At 39.0% G+C, this 15,906-nt stretch overlaps 1 protein-coding gene across 4 annotated transcripts in view; it reads left to right on the forward strand.

Moving 5' to 3' along the window:
• The window catches only part of enah (ENAH actin regulator), a 177,524-nt gene extending 174,832 nt beyond the window's left edge, over positions 1-2,692 (forward strand). For all 4 annotated transcript variants that reach the window (XM_060917365.1, XM_060917361.1, XM_060917362.1 and 1 more), the window contains one exon: positions 226-2,692. In XM_060917365.1, the coding sequence (XP_060773348.1) occupies positions 226-263 (38 nt within the window). In that variant the 3' untranslated portion in view covers positions 264-2,692. The remainder of the gene's footprint in view (positions 1-225) is intronic.
• Positions 2,693-15,906: the final 13,214 nt, after the last annotated feature.

Here is a 15,906-nt window from a genome sequence, read left to right on the forward strand (position 1 = left end):
GTGATAAAAAGATGATTTCAGGCATCCAGGATGGCAACCCTATTCTGACTTGTTGCTTATGTTTAGTAGATACTGTTGAAGTGTGATCAGTTATAATGTGTAGTTGAATTTTCTTCCACGTACGGTGTTCTAAAAGATGAAATTCACACTTTGTGAATCCTAAATTATGAATTGAGATTAAAATATCAGTAATAATAATAATTTCCTTATTTTTCTGTGTTGTAGCGATCAGGGAGGAGTTGAGCAAGTCCAACTCTGCATAAGAGACCACTTTCCCAACCGTGGTCCATCACTCAAGGCCAGCTTCAGTTCTGACACTTTCTAAAAATGCAGTGGTAATGGACATTTTGCAAAAGCATTTTAAACTTGTGGTGATAACATTTAACCATGTTAATTCCGGAGAAGCGTTCAATGGCGATGCCATTTTAGGGCTACAAGTACCATGAAGAGATGCCATAGGTGTGATTTCAGGCTGTGGAATTTCCCTCAATGTTACAACTAGGGGATGGGATGCAGCCTTTATAAAGAAGTGACTGTCAATATGCAAATGATTACTCCTCTTTTTATGATAATCAATATGAGGAGGGAAAACAACCTATTACTGAACTGTATACTGTATTAACCATCGAAGAGTGACTATTTCCAGCAGGTGGTGATCATTATTTGGCACATTTGCTTAGCAAAGAACAGTCCTGTTTGGTCAGATTAGCATGAAGTAGAGCTTAGCTTGCTTTGCATCATTTGAGGGAAAACCTTTAGTCAGGTCAAACGAACAGGGTGTAGTTTCTTGCTGCGGGACTTTGTAAAGCTCGTCTTCCTGATCTCATTATAATCAGAGTATGTACTTCAAAGACAAAATAGATATTCAACTCATTTAATTATGTCTGTTCTAATATGCCCATATTGAAGTAGCTTAGTCATGCAACCTTGGCATAATCAGCATCAGTTTTGGTAATTACCCGGGTACATTCAGAGATGAATGCTCAAAGGTCTGTCACATGAACCACTGTATGAGAATAATTACCTTGATGTTGTATGTGGGGGAAATGGTTTGGAATGATGGGGTGAGATGATGCCTCTCTACTGTAATTCATTGTAGCTTTTTACCAAATCCTCTCAGTCAAAATGATGGGTAAATGCCAATATCAACAAGACCACATCTGTAGATAGTGCTAATAACAGCTAGCCTCTTTTTCTATGTTTCTTGGTCCACTGCAGGCTCTTTTCTTGTTTCTTTTGATTTTAGTGCATGTCTTTGTTCTGAATGCTATGGGAAATCTTGCTGCCACGAAACAGAAATCGTTTATTGTTTTCAATTTATAAGCAATAAGTGTAGCACTGACACTCGGTTTTCCTCCCCATGTGAATTTCCTTATTTTCTGTAATCATCTATTCTCCTAGTCGCTGAATGAGTGAGGGAGTGTTTTTAAACTGCACACAATTTTTTGTTTAATAAACTGTAGACATGGACAAACTGGTTATAGCTATAATTAATTCACGCAGGTGCACTGCTATCTGTGTTTGGTTTTATTTCCAAATTCTGGTTCTGTGGGGGCTTTACTACCTAGTCGGATTTTGTTTAGAATTTCGACACTGTACAGTCAGAGGTGGGAAAATGAACTAACAGCATAAGACTAGTGTTACCGGAGATTGATCACAGCCGATCATGCGTGGGGGTGTTTTTCTTAGGAGTGGGGTGTTTGGGTGTGGTTTTTTTTTGTGTGTGTGTTCTCTTCCCCCATACCCCCTTGTAAATGTACTATTGCACCCTCTGAGTAGCATTTCATCATGGTTATTTATGTTTGCTTACAGTCCCTTTTAAAAAAAAAAAAAACCCTGATCAAAATAATAATCTTTTTCCATTCCTGATCATCCAACATAATCTATCAAGGAGTCAAAATTTGTATAGAGACAGCATTGCTTGCACTTTAATAACCTGTAAGATCAAATGATGATGATACTGCTGATGATGTCATCACCCCAGACTGTGGCAGTCCCACCAAAGTTCAACAGTAACAATCTCTAGAACACCACATTGTCCTGAGCTGCCTTTTGTTTTATGGAAGGCTACGGACGAGGAGCGTTGCAATCGAGATTGATTTCATATATGGATAAATCTGTTTGTGATCTTCATGGTTTGTGCCTTGTTCTGAAGTCACATTTAATATGTCAAATATTTTTTAAAAATGACTAGTAATAATTATACGGCGATTCATAACCTCATTCATGTTTTACATCCTGTTTTCGTAAAATATAAAAGGGAGATTTTAGGTTGTTCATTTATAAAAATGTGCATTTATTCTCCATGCCATTTTTGTTGTTACATTATGGTTTGTGTGAAGTGGTGTTTTTTTTTTTTTTTTTTTAATGAATATTTTGCGGTCTGAAAATGTAAGGTTTGCTGCAGTGGGAGTCATTTGAATAATGAGGAATCGTCGACTCCATTGTCTTTAAAAACAAAAAACAAAAAAAAAAGCTGACTTATCCATCTTCAGGAGTGGCTGAGACCAAGTCGACTTTTCAGGTGTGTGTTGGACAAGATCCAATTGAATGTCCACAAAATGCATTTTATTGGTTTCTCTTTTTTCTATTTTATCAATCACCTTGTACCATACTGTTCTCATATTAGACATTTCTTACATGCTAACAATGATTTGTTTGTTTAAGCAAATGAAATAAAAATTGCAATACACCTGTTTTGTGTGAATGTCCTATTCAAGGAAGTATTGAACACACTTTAAAAAAAAAAAAAACCTAATTTTAGTTAGCATGGAAAGTCCTGCTTTTTTAAAGGGGTAAGGAGAGTAACTTGAAATACTAACTGTAAGCAATGCACCAAACAACCATAACATTTAAAACCACTGACAGGTGAAGTGAATGGCATTTGATTCTCATTACAATGGCACCTGACAAGGGGTGTCAGTGTTTGAAATATACTCGTCTGCAGTCTGCATTTTTCAGAATGATTTTCAAGATTGCAGAAGAAAAATTAAACAACCTGCAATTTTGCAGAATGAAAAAATCAGGCTCGGGATTCAATGGTTCTCAATTTAGCAAACTAGTGGCGCTGTAAATAAATTGAAACCTGCGCCGCGTGAACCTGACAGCGTTTTCCAGGTCAAAGTTGAGCAATATTTATGTAATACCGACGAAAGGCGACGACAACCAAATAAGGGCAGTTGCCATTTTCCGATGTAAGATTTCATCACTTTTAATACCCGCCAGGAGGACCCGACAACTACCTCGGCAGTTTCCGCCATGCATCTCCCAGAATTCAATACGGCACAACAAACATGGCTCCCAAGAAGAGGATTGTTTCTTCGGGGCAAGAGTCCAACAAAAACGCCAAGAAAACAAGGATGATTTTGTCGTATCTTGGCAAAACCGGCAGCCAGCGTGACTCCAACAACATCAGTGACAGATCGTGCGTCCGCGAGGGTGACAAAAATGAAGACAGTTGCTGTTATAGTTGCATACATATATATATATATATATATATATATATATATATATATATATATATAGGTAAATTGTATAGGTTTGTATATATCGTATTGTTGAATCATGCAAAATTATACTGATATCCCTTTTGAAGACAGCAACAGTATTTTACCTTTATTCATAGATACTTTTGAATATTTTGTTTTCTCATACCAAGCTACACTAACACGTGTTTTGTGTACTTTTTTTTTTTAAACTAGTGCTGTCTTGCGTGGTGCAGACTAGCACAAAGTAAAACAGATGCCCTGTAAGACAAAGCTCATAGGTTCAGTTCTGTAGCTCTCAGTTCTGCCATAATTAGTTTGTACCCAGTTCTCTGTTAGTTTAGAGCAGTGAAGCTCCTGCAGTAGTTCTCAGTTCAGTTCATGACCTTGCACTTTAGAAGCCAGGCAAACACAATGAACCCAAACGTCTTTCCATTTGCCAGTTGGGTTTTATTCCTTAATGGCATCAATTCTTTGCATCATCGTAAGATGTAACAAAGTGTAGAATTGAAACCTTGCTTTCAATTTAAAACTACAGGTTGCAGATGCAAACACTGTGAATGAAGTACATTTTGGGTAACAATCTATTGTTCAAGCTAGAAACTTAATCTTGACAAAATGTAACATGACGTAACATGAAAATGAATGTTTTGTTTCTTGAAGAACAGTTGTGTTCTATTTTTTTTATTGTGGTGATACCTTTATTAGTATGTTGTGTGGAAGGATAATGTGTGGGTGTGATAACTAGTACATTTATGAATTAGTTGGTATACTTCAAGTTGTAGTAGCCCGTAGTGTCAGGGCGAGGGGGATGAAAGACCTGTGGAGGTATCATGGAATGATAACTTTGCTGCAGAGAAGGATCTGTGAAGACTGAAATTAAAAATAGTGAGAATAAAGAATTACAGTAATGCTATGAGTTGTAAAGCTAGATATGATGTAAATATAGGCATTATTAGGTTGAGAAGGGTGTAGTATGGAGGCTTGTGTATTTGCAGAAAATATTTCCAAATTGCAGAACAAAACTGACATTCTGCAATATTGCAGAACACTGGAAAAAAGTATTTCGACCACTGGGTGTGATATATTATGCAGCAGGTGAACAGTTCTCAAATTTGATGTGTTAAAAGCAGGAAAAATGGGTAAGAGTAAGGATCTGAGCGACTTTGACAAGGGCCAAACTGATGACAAGATGGCTGGGTGAATCATGGAGTTTTATTCCCATCTTTAACCAAGGGCATGGGCTTTCAATTTGAGAGCAATATTTATTCACTCATTTTACTTTCAGATTTTGCAATATATATTCCCCCCCCCACCCCCAATACTCCCTGCTTGCATTCAGACTGCTTTTATGCACTCGCTCTCAGATTTTGGTGAAACAACTCTATCGAAACTTGCCAACCTATCATTACTTATGAGTGGGTTACTATTTACCATGCTGACCCCTGTCCACCACTGCAAGCACCAACAATGCACACATGAGCATCAGAACCGGACCTTGGAGTAATGGAAGAAGGTGGACTGGTCTGATGAGTCACATTTTCTTTTACATCACGAGGACAGCTGGATGCGTGTCTGTTGCTTACCTGGAGAAAGAGATGGCACCAGGATGCACTATGGGACGAAGGCAAGCTGGCGGAGGTAGTGTGATGCTCTGGGCAGTGTTCTGCTAACCCTGGGTCCTGTCGTTCATGTGGATGTTACTTTACCATGTACCTATATATTGTTGCAGACCAAATACACCCTTTCATGGCAATGATGTTCTCAAATGGCAGTGGCCTCTTTCAGTAGGATGATGGTCCCAGCCACACTGTAAAAATGGTTCAGTAATAGTCTGAGGAACATAAGAGTTCAAGGTGTTGACACAGCATCTGAATTCCCCAGATCTCAATCCAATCGAGCATCTAAGGGATGTGCTGGACAAACACGTCTGATCCATAGAGGCTCCACCTCACAACTTGCAGGACTAAAAGGATCTGTTGCTAACGTCTTAATGCCAGAGATTACTGCATACCTTTAGAGGTCTTGGAGTCCATGCCTTGATGGGTCAGAGCTGGCATAAGGGGGACCTACACAATATTAGACAGGTAGTTTTAATGTTATGGCTAACTGGTGGATACCAAGCTTCAGATTTGACTAATAAATGGTTTTAAAACTTTATTGAACTATGCACCAACATAAAACCACTAATAGATTAGTGCTGCGAGTAAGGGGGGAGGGACACTGCAAATCAATCCAAAGTTCTTCTCAAGGATTACCTTTATCCTGTGATGGAAATAATTTGATACTGATGGGAATACTCTGTTCCAGAATGACAGTGCAGCTGGTTTGATGAGCTTGGCCTTCAGTCACCAGATCTCAGCCCAGTTGAACACTACCATCAATTGAGAGAAACCAACTGAGAGATTATCTTTTGGAAGAATGGTGTGTGAATCCATGGTGCTCTCGAAAACCCAAACTGCCTGGTTTGATGACATCGTGGGAGCATTTATCATCACTGAATGATAAAACATGGCTACAGCATGCTGCACACTTCTCCTGAAGCTCTTCATACAAATCTGCTGTTGCATTACATCACCCTGTTTTCACAGCTCATTTGCTGCAGCTTTTTCTTGTGGCCATGGTTCAATTGCAGTAAACAGGAAAGAGGAGGGACTTAACTGCAGAGCATTTGCAGAGCTGACAGCAAGATTTAAACCAACATCCTCCTTAACATATTTCTATTGCGCCAATGAGGCAGAAAGTGTAGTGATCTAATGCTACTTTGAGTGGAACTGCATAGGGTCAGGGGATGTTATAAGGACTTTGATATGGATAAGACTTGGGTTACATTAAACATGTGTAAAGTTTACTCAAGGTCATGATTAGCAAAGTTGAAACTGTTCTGAGAGGAAGTCACGGTTTGCTGTTGCGTCATGGCCTAATGCAGATGGTGTTAATTTACATTAACTTTACACAAAATCTGACTTGTATAATGGCATATTGGGGACATTATAGGTACTGTATGTGTAAGATATTATATTCTTGGGGGGGTATTCTCTGAGATTGAAAAGTCATAAAGTTACAAAGAAAGTCACATTTCCAGGTAATATAGATTGGAAACTGTGTGTGGGTGGGTTTTTTTGGTCAACATGGCTGAACCAAGAGCTATAGAAAATTCAGTATTTCCTTCTTGTTTGCACAGTATTTCACAAAAAGAATAAAACAAAGAAATTTTCAACTATATTTCCCAGAAGGCACTGCAGTCAGGAAGTAGATGAATGTACAAACCATACAGCTTTTATCAGTGTCCTGCTTTTTTTTTTTTTTTTTTTGTCCTAGCAGTTTATAAATGTATAATTGTGTAAGAGCAGTTTCCCATTACTTTCAGTGTGTGGATTCATCTAATTTGCCCAAAACTCTGTTACTTTTGAATTTTTTTTTAAGCCTGCAATGGCCCTAATACAATATCTTACGAATACTTGACCAGTGACACTACAATCTTGAATAAAAAGCTTAACAATTCCGCTCAATCACCTTCAAGCTATACTATACACTGAAGAATTGCTGGGCACTGGATATATTAAATGTGTGTATTTGTATTTTTTTAAATATATTTAAAAAAAATACATTTTATATATATATATATATATATATATATATATATATATATATATATATATATATATATATAAATAAAACAAAAACAGGGCGGCACGGTGGTGTAGTGGTTAGCGCTGTCGCCTTACAGCAAGAAGGTCCAGGTTTGAGTCCCGTGGCCGGCGAGGGCCTTTCTGTGCGGAGTTTGCATGTTCTCCCCGTGTCCGCGTGGGTTTCCTCCGGGTGCTCCGGTTTCCCCCACAGTCCAAAGACATGCAGGTTAGGTTAACTGGTGACTCTAAATTGACCATAGGTGTGAGTGTGAATGGTTGTCTGTGTCAGCCCTGCGATGACCTGGCGACTTGTCCAGGGTGTACCCCGCCTTTCGCCCGTAGTCAGCTGGGATAGGCTCCAGCTTGCCTGTGACCCTGTAGAACAGGATAAAGCAGCTAGAGATAATGAGATGAGACAAACAAAAACATACAGTAAGGATTATTCCACTATTACCAGTATTATAATAGTGGTGCTAGGTTTCATTTAATACTAATGTTTTGTGTGAAAGTTTTGTTTTCATGACTAAGTATTCATCCCCCTTTGTATTTGTCCCATTTTGTTGCATTACAAGATGGAATTAAAATGAATTTCTGGGGGGTTAGCACCATTTGATTTACACAACATGTCTACAACTTTTGAAGGTGCAAATTGTTTTATTGTGTGACAATAAGATGGAAAAAATACCAGAAATCTAGTGTGCATACGTGTTCACCCCCTTTTGTATGAAACCCCTATATAAGAGCTGGTCCAACCAGTTCACTTCATAAGTAACTTAATTATTTGATTAAGGCCCACCAATGTACAATCAAAGTGTTACATAATCGGTCGCGTGATGTCTGTATAAATCAGCCTGTTCTGGAAGGACCCTGACTCTGCAACACGAAGCAGCACTCCAAACATGTCAGAGACAAAGTTGTGAAGAAGTAGAGATCAGGGTTGGGTTATAAAAAATATCCCAAACTTTGAATATCCCACAGAGCACCATTAAATCCATTATAGCAAAATGGAAAAAAATATGGCACCACTACAAACCTGACAAGAGAAGGCTGCCCACCAAAACTCTCAGACTAGGCAAGGAGGGCATGAATCAGAGATGCAACAAAGACACCAAAGATAACACTGAAGGAGCTGCAAAGATCCACAGCAGAGATGGGAGTATTTGTCCATAGGACCACTTTAAGCCTTACACTCCACAAAGCGGGGCTTTATGGAAGAGTGGCCAGAAAAAGCCATTACTTAAGAAAACACATTTGGATTTTGCCCAACAGCATGTGGCAGACTCCCCAAACACATGGAAGAAGATTCTATGGTCAAATTAATGAAAATTTGATCTTTTTGGCCATCATGGGAAATGCCATGTGTGGTGCAAACCCAACACCCTGAGGAAACTATTCCTACAATGAAGGATGGTGGTGGCAGCATCATGCTGTGGGGATATTTTTCATCTGCAGGGGTAGGAAAGCTGGTCAGGATTGAAGGAAAGATGGATGGCACTAAACATGGGGCAATTCTGGAGGAAAACCTGTTTGAGTCAGCAAAAGGTTTGAGACTGGGACGAAGGTTCACGTTTCAGCAGGACAATGACTCTAAACATACTGCTAAAGCTATACTAGGATGGTTTAAAGGGAAGCATTTAAATGTCTTGGACTGGCCTAATCAAAGCCCAGACCTCAATCCAATTGAGGATCTGTGGTATAACTTGAAGATTGCTGTATACCAACGCAACCCATCAAACTTGAAGGCATTGAAGCAGTTTTGCCTTGATGAATGGGCAAAAATCCCAGTGGCTAGATGTGTTAAGCTAATGGAGACATACCCCAAGAGACTGATAGCTATAATTGCAGCAAAAGGTGGCTCTACAATGTATTGACTTGGGGAGACAGGGGGTGAATACCTATGCACACTCCAGATTTCTGTCATTTCCCCCCCCCCCCCCCCCAAATATCTTATTGTTTGTGTCACAATAAAACAATTTTCCCAGTAAAACACTTTTTTTTATACCTATTTATTATATAGACATAATTAGAATATTTCCTTTCGAGTTTGAGTAAAACAATAAATACAGCATATCTCTTGGTCTAGTTCAGTATACGCAGCCACAGTCATGAGGAAGATGATCCTCGACACCCTCCACAAGGAAGGTAAGCCACAGAACGTCATTGCTGAAAAGGCTGGGTTGAAAAGATGCACAAGAAACAGGGATCACCACAGCCTTGAGAGGCTTGTCAAGAAAAGTCAATTTAAGAACTTGGGAGAGATTCCAAGGAGTGGACTGAGGCTGGTGTCAATGCATTAAGAGCCACCATGCACTGATGACCTCAAGAAAGGGGCTACAACTGTTGCATTCCTAATATCAAGCCATTCCTAAACCAGAGACAACATCAGAAGCGTATTACCTGGGCTAAGGAGAGAAAGAACTGGACTGTTGCTCAGTGGTTCAAGGTCCTCTTTTCAGATGAAAATAAATTTTGCATTTCTTTTGGAAATCAAGGTCCTAGAGTCTGTAGGAAGAATAGGGAGGCACAGAATCCAAGGTGTTTGAAGTTCAGTGTGAAGTTTCCACAGTCTGTGATAATTAGGGGTGCCATGTCATCTGCTGGCATTGGTGCATTGTGTTTTATCAAGTCCAAAGTCAACACAGCCATCTACCAGGAGATTCTGGAGCACTTCATGCTTCAATCCGCTGACAAGCTTTATGGAGATGCCGATTTCCTTTTCCAGCAGGACTTAGCACCTGCCCACATTTTTTTTTTTTTAAATATTTGTATTATGTAGACATGAGTGTTTGTTTTTTACTGGGAAAAAAACCACCCATATTTTTCATACAAACTACATCCAGGACATTGAATAATCTCATCTCATTATCTCTAGCCGCTTTATCCTTCTACAGGGTCGCAGGCAAGCTGGAGCCTATCCCAGCTGACTACGGGCGAAAGGCGGGGTACACCCTGGACAAGTCGCCAGGTCATCACAGGGCTGACACATAGACACAGACAACCATTCACACTCACATTCACACCTACGGTCAATTTAGAGTCACCAGTTAACCTAACCTGCATGTCTTTGGACTGTGGGGGAAACCGGAGCACCCGGAGGAAACCCACGCGGACACGGGGAGAACATGCAAACTCCACACAGAAAGGCCCTCGCCGGACCCGGGGTTCGAACCCAGGACCTTCTTGCTGTGAGGCGACAGCGCTAACCACTACACCACCGTGCCGCCCATATATATATATATATATATATATATATAAAAAAAAAATACATTAATATATTTAAATAATATTGGCTGGCTTTGAGTGATAAATATATCCCATTCAGCAAGCATGATATTGAATGAGTTGAAGATGAGTTCAATATCATGCTAGCTGAATGGGATATATTGTTCCAGCCTATTATTATTATTATTATTATTATTATTATACATACATACTGTCTTCAGATCAGCATCTTGAAGGGCAATGCTAGCTTGCCCACAAGTTGGCGCTGTTAGCGCAGCAGTGAAGTCATCTTCCATCCGGTGTAGGGTTCATCAGCACAGCAGTGAAGTCACCTACAGCCGCTGTAGCATTCATCTGCATAGCAGTGAATAACCCTAACCCCTGACTACGTCATTGCTTGTTTACTGCAATGCATTATGGGCGATACCTGGGGTCAGCTCCGCTATATTGTTTACTTTTGCATTTGTTAAACACTGCATTGTTCTGTCTAACCGGTTTTAACCATGCCTCAAGTGAATTGCTGTGTGCCTAACTGTGCCTTCACAACAAAGAGAACCCCTAATTTGAGTTTTTATCAGGTGCTAGTCAAGGAGAAGAGAAGAAAGAAATGGATAAGTTTAATCTGCAATGAAAACCTTCGAACTGAATCGAAATGGACAAGTGTTTGTAGCTTACATTTCTCTGGTGGGAAAAAGACGTACTTAAACTATGACCCAGCAATATTTACATGGTCTGCGGAATGACATTTGGTTATAGATGATTATAATGATCAACACTGTTCATCGTCTGAAATTAGTGATATTCCAAAGCCTGTAAAACAAAGAAGCATTCTTCGGCCTTTGCCTCTCAACGTACCGAAGCACTCGGCAGCCGAACGAGCCTGTCGGACTGATAAAACTCCCAAACCAACCAAGGTATGTATCTTTCAGGTATGTATAATGTTCAGTGTACCTCACTAGCAGCATTTATCAAAGTGAATGTACTTGTACTAAATATGATATGACAGATCAGCAGGTTTCCAAAGATTTTTTTTTGTAATGTTTCCTGATATCAAGTTTTATTTAACGAATCACTCATTTATAAATGTTTTTGATGAGACATTCTGAGATTTGATGATATACAGTGTGGTAGACTCGGTCACTCTCTAGGTTGTACAAACTCTTGTCACTTATGTCTTACCTTCTCACCAAGTTTGATTTGGATTTAGATTTTCCTGCTGTAAACCCTTGACATGTTAGCCACCTCTTTAAATCACCAATTTCATTGTCTTCCACAACAGAGCACAGCAAAATTGCTCCTCTCGCGTCACACTCTCATAAAATTAATCTAACATCCGTTATATTGCCCAACTACCAACCCCAGCTATCCCCCATAATGCATTGCGATAAACAAGTGGTGACAGTTATGGTTGGGGGCTATTCACCTTCCAGATGCTGTAGCATTCATCAGTAGCACAGGCCCAAGAAGCTTCTTCCACAGACATTTCGCCACAGCACTTTTCGCTCAGATTAAAGGAGATACACAGAATCTTTATTTTAAAACACATTTCTGAGTGGATAGTATCTCCATCCTTGACTCTTGTATACTGCATAAATGGGAATTATAAAATATATTTTTGAGAGTTTAAATTGACTGCAAAGTTGGCATTCGAGCTGCCCTGCTGAGCCAGCCAGCCCTGAGTGAATGATGTCACAGCAGTAACCAGTTTTAAGGCTGAGGCCTTTGACAGCTATAGACCAAAGCCAGACTTGGCAGGCGAGAGTGGTTGCAATGGCCTCTTCGTTGGGATTTATTGGAGATTCTTTGGATTCCTCAGATAGTAATACATCTGGCTGTGATAGTCCTGAAATTGGCGTGTGTACATGCTACTGCTATACACATAGAACTGTATCAGTTCGAACCATCGGAAAGTGAATCCAATAGTAACACGTTGGCCACGGAGACCCCCACCTTACGAAATAAAGTCAGCGAACAAAGCCGTCTAGAGAATTGGATGGAATTGAACTGACAGTCTCATGTGACTCTCATTAAAACAGGATAGGTGTTGTATGTTGCATAACTTATATGTACATGCATGCATTTTCACTGATAAAATGTAAAAGGCTAATGAAATAATCAGACAAACTGAGACAATCACGTTCTGAAGCAAATTAAATAATCTTATACCGGTAACTTAAATACACAATACAAGTCTCATTTCTTTATCTCTAGCTGCTTTATCCTGTTCTACAGGGTCGCAGGCAAGCTGGAGCCTATCCCAGCTGGCTACAGGCGAAAGGCGGGGTACACCCTGGACAAGTCACCAGGTCATTACATGTATTAATCTAAATGCAACTAAACGAGTGTTGTTGTGATGTAACCCAATGAGAGTCGCATCTTGCTCATGTGTTCTCACTTCTTGAAGGCCGATCTTGTGGCCGATTGTTTTGAAACAATCTGACTTTCAGTTCTTTGTTCATTCACTTCTTCCACGTAAGGGTGAGATATTGCTGCTGAGGCAAGCATATCCAGCAGAGAAATCTGACGACTGACCCACTCATCCTCCATTTACTTCATACTGAGTACTCCGCCATTACTGCTCGGCTCACACTCCAGGAGAACTGGTGCAACTGAACTTGCTTTCCTTTTCTTGTAGTTTTCTTTTCCTTTAATTGTTGGTACTGCACCCTCTTTCAATACGCATACTTGCCAACTTTTCAAAATTCTCATGGGGGAGAAAAGTGCGTGAACAACATTTTCAACTGGACAAGGGTATGATGCGTGGTTGAAATGATAAACAGTGGATCCCAATTAATTGCAAACCATTTGAAATTTATACAATTAAAGAGTTTTTGAATTGTTGATATTCTATCAATTACTATAGGTTATGGGATTCATGTATCAGGCATGAGATAGCTCAGAGTGAAAAATCTGAAATAATACTCTTGTCTTGAATTTTAATATAATAACAATGAAAGGGAAGTCTTAAATCAGATTTTTAGCTGAAAAATCTCATGCCTGAATATTGTATACATACAGAGACCCACAGAAAATAACAAGTGATGCTTGAGAAGAATGTTTATAATTTCTTAAAATAGTCACAGTGAAAGAAAGTATTATTAGATTGCATCAAATGTGTTTTTCCTTCTGTAAGCTCATGTAAAAATACAGAGAACTATAATATCATATATAAATTAAATAAAATTATAAGATTTAGCCAAAATAACTCAATTAAATAAATACTGCACTGTCTTAGTACTACTAAAATGCATCTCTCTCACTAAACACTTTTTCAACAGAATTTTTAAAAAGCACCAGAAATGCTATCAAAATCCTATCGGAATGCATCAGAGGAATTTGCTCATTTGCAGACTTTGACTGAAAGTTTTCAAACAAAATTTAAAGATGGCACTATTAATACTACCATACTATCAAAATATACTCCACAAAGAAATTCACTCGAATGCAAAATTTTAGTCCGACCAAAATACACTCACTAGTAATCTTTCACTTAAAACCTCAAAACTCCATCAAAATCAATCACTTTCCAGATAATTCACTTGTAAACTTTCACTTAAAACTTTCAAACATAAATTCAAAATAGCACTAAGACACTACCACACTATTCAAATCCACTCATCAAACAAATTCTCTGTCATGCAAAATTTCACTAAACACTTTAGAAGTTGTACAGTTTGTTTCTGAAATGGTAGGAAAGACTAGTTTAATTTCACACTCAAATGTCCATTATATTCTGTTTTAAGGTATCTTTACCTTAAAATGTGTAATGTATTATATGGGCTTATAGCCAATGCTCCTCAACAGATCAAAGGTTTTGTATGAGTCATCAGTAAAATGTGCCTGTGAATTTCTCGCAAAACGTGTCCAAATCTTTGCAGTTTGAACATTCTTGGGCCATGAATGCAACATAAATCCACCTTCTGTCATGTTGCTGCACCCACCAGCAACACATCTACATGGCATGGCGATAAATTAGCTCAAAATGGAGGATCGAAGTTGCAGTTAGCCACGGCTACCAACTTTTCAAAATTCCTTGGAGTGAGATTTTTTTTGGGGGGGGGGGTTGATGGCAAAATTTTTCCGCACACCACGCAGTAATTGGGAATTTTGTATTCAGTTTGATAATCACTTGTCCCCCTGCATTCTGGTGTTTTTGTTTGTGGGTCGTCCAGCTGGAGATGGACAATGGGGGGGGTTGAGATTTTGGATTTAGATGTTCCTGCATTCTGGTGGATTTTTGGAGTGGCCTGCTGTGCCATACCTACATTCTTACACACCCTGACTTGCCAGGCCTTCAGCTTGTGGCCAACAAAAGCACCAAGTTTTGGCTTAAAAGCCCCCACACTAGAAAACTACAGATGACTGCCAATGTTCCTGTAGCCCTATAGACCTGTGTTTCAGATTTAAAGGCAAGTTCATGTTTGAAAATATTTCATCAGCTAAGCCTAAACACCTTCTGAATTGAAACTAAATTTTAAGTTTTTAATAACTGTTGCAAAAAATAAGATTGTCCCTCACTGACTATTCATTATGCATTTAAGGGCTTTCCCCACCACTGGGTTCAGCAGAAGATTGGCATGGGGAAAAATATCAACAGCAAAAGAACAAATAAAATGCTTAAACAGTAAGCAAAATGTGCATGTGCTACAAGAAACATTAAAATGATTAAGTTTGAACAGTATTGAAACACAAAAAGCTGAACCTTGGCCATAGGTGGGAATGTGCACACAAAGTTGGGCTTAAAAATTTTGGTCATACTTAAATAAGCTATATTAATATATTTCTTATTAATTTATTTCTTATCTATGTTTCTTATTAGTAATAGAGCATTCGTCAGGGCCTGTTATCTGACAAATATTCTCTACCTGTCTTGCCCTCTTTGAAACCCTGTCTCCTTAGTATATTGTTCTGTCTTTTTTTTTTTTTTAATTATTCACAAGTTCAAGTTCTTTGATATTACAGGTGACCATGCTTTTATTTACTTTAACTGAGCAATTACATACATCATAAATAATTAAAAATAAATACCCTGTAAATAAACAATAGGTATGGTGGCTAATGGCTCTTCTTGCATTTGTAATATTTTCTCTTACTTGCTTTATTTTACAACATTTCCAGTATGGCTTCAAATAAAGTCATAAAGTATGATAACATACAGTAAACAAACTAAAAATGTGCCTTAATAAACGTGTGCTAAGGAGGTGCTCTCCCGTGCTGCTTGTTGGGGAAGATAGAGGCTGTGGCATGGCAGCAGGCCTATAATGATTGAGCATGCCTAGTACACAGCTCTCAATATGGCATTAAATATTTTCACAACACTTGCAGGCTAAAACGATTAAGAAACTTTATATAAGTTCATAATTACGCCAGTAACACCACACATTGGCGTGCATATGTACAAACCTGTCTGAGACACCCGTCTTCAACTCTGATACCTTCTTCTCTCTCCTCTTCCTCTAAATTGACGGTAGGCAATTATCCAACTTCCAGCAAGTGCAGCATCATTAGATGCGCCACCTACCATAGGGGAGTGTGTACAGAAGGGAACACCTCTCTGCCTGTTTAGC

The sequence above is a fragment of the Neoarius graeffei genome, chromosome 3 (genome assembly GCF_027579695.1).
Source record: "Neoarius graeffei isolate fNeoGra1 chromosome 3, fNeoGra1.pri, whole genome shotgun sequence".
Lineage (NCBI taxonomy): Eukaryota > Metazoa > Chordata > Actinopteri > Siluriformes > Ariidae > Neoarius > Neoarius graeffei.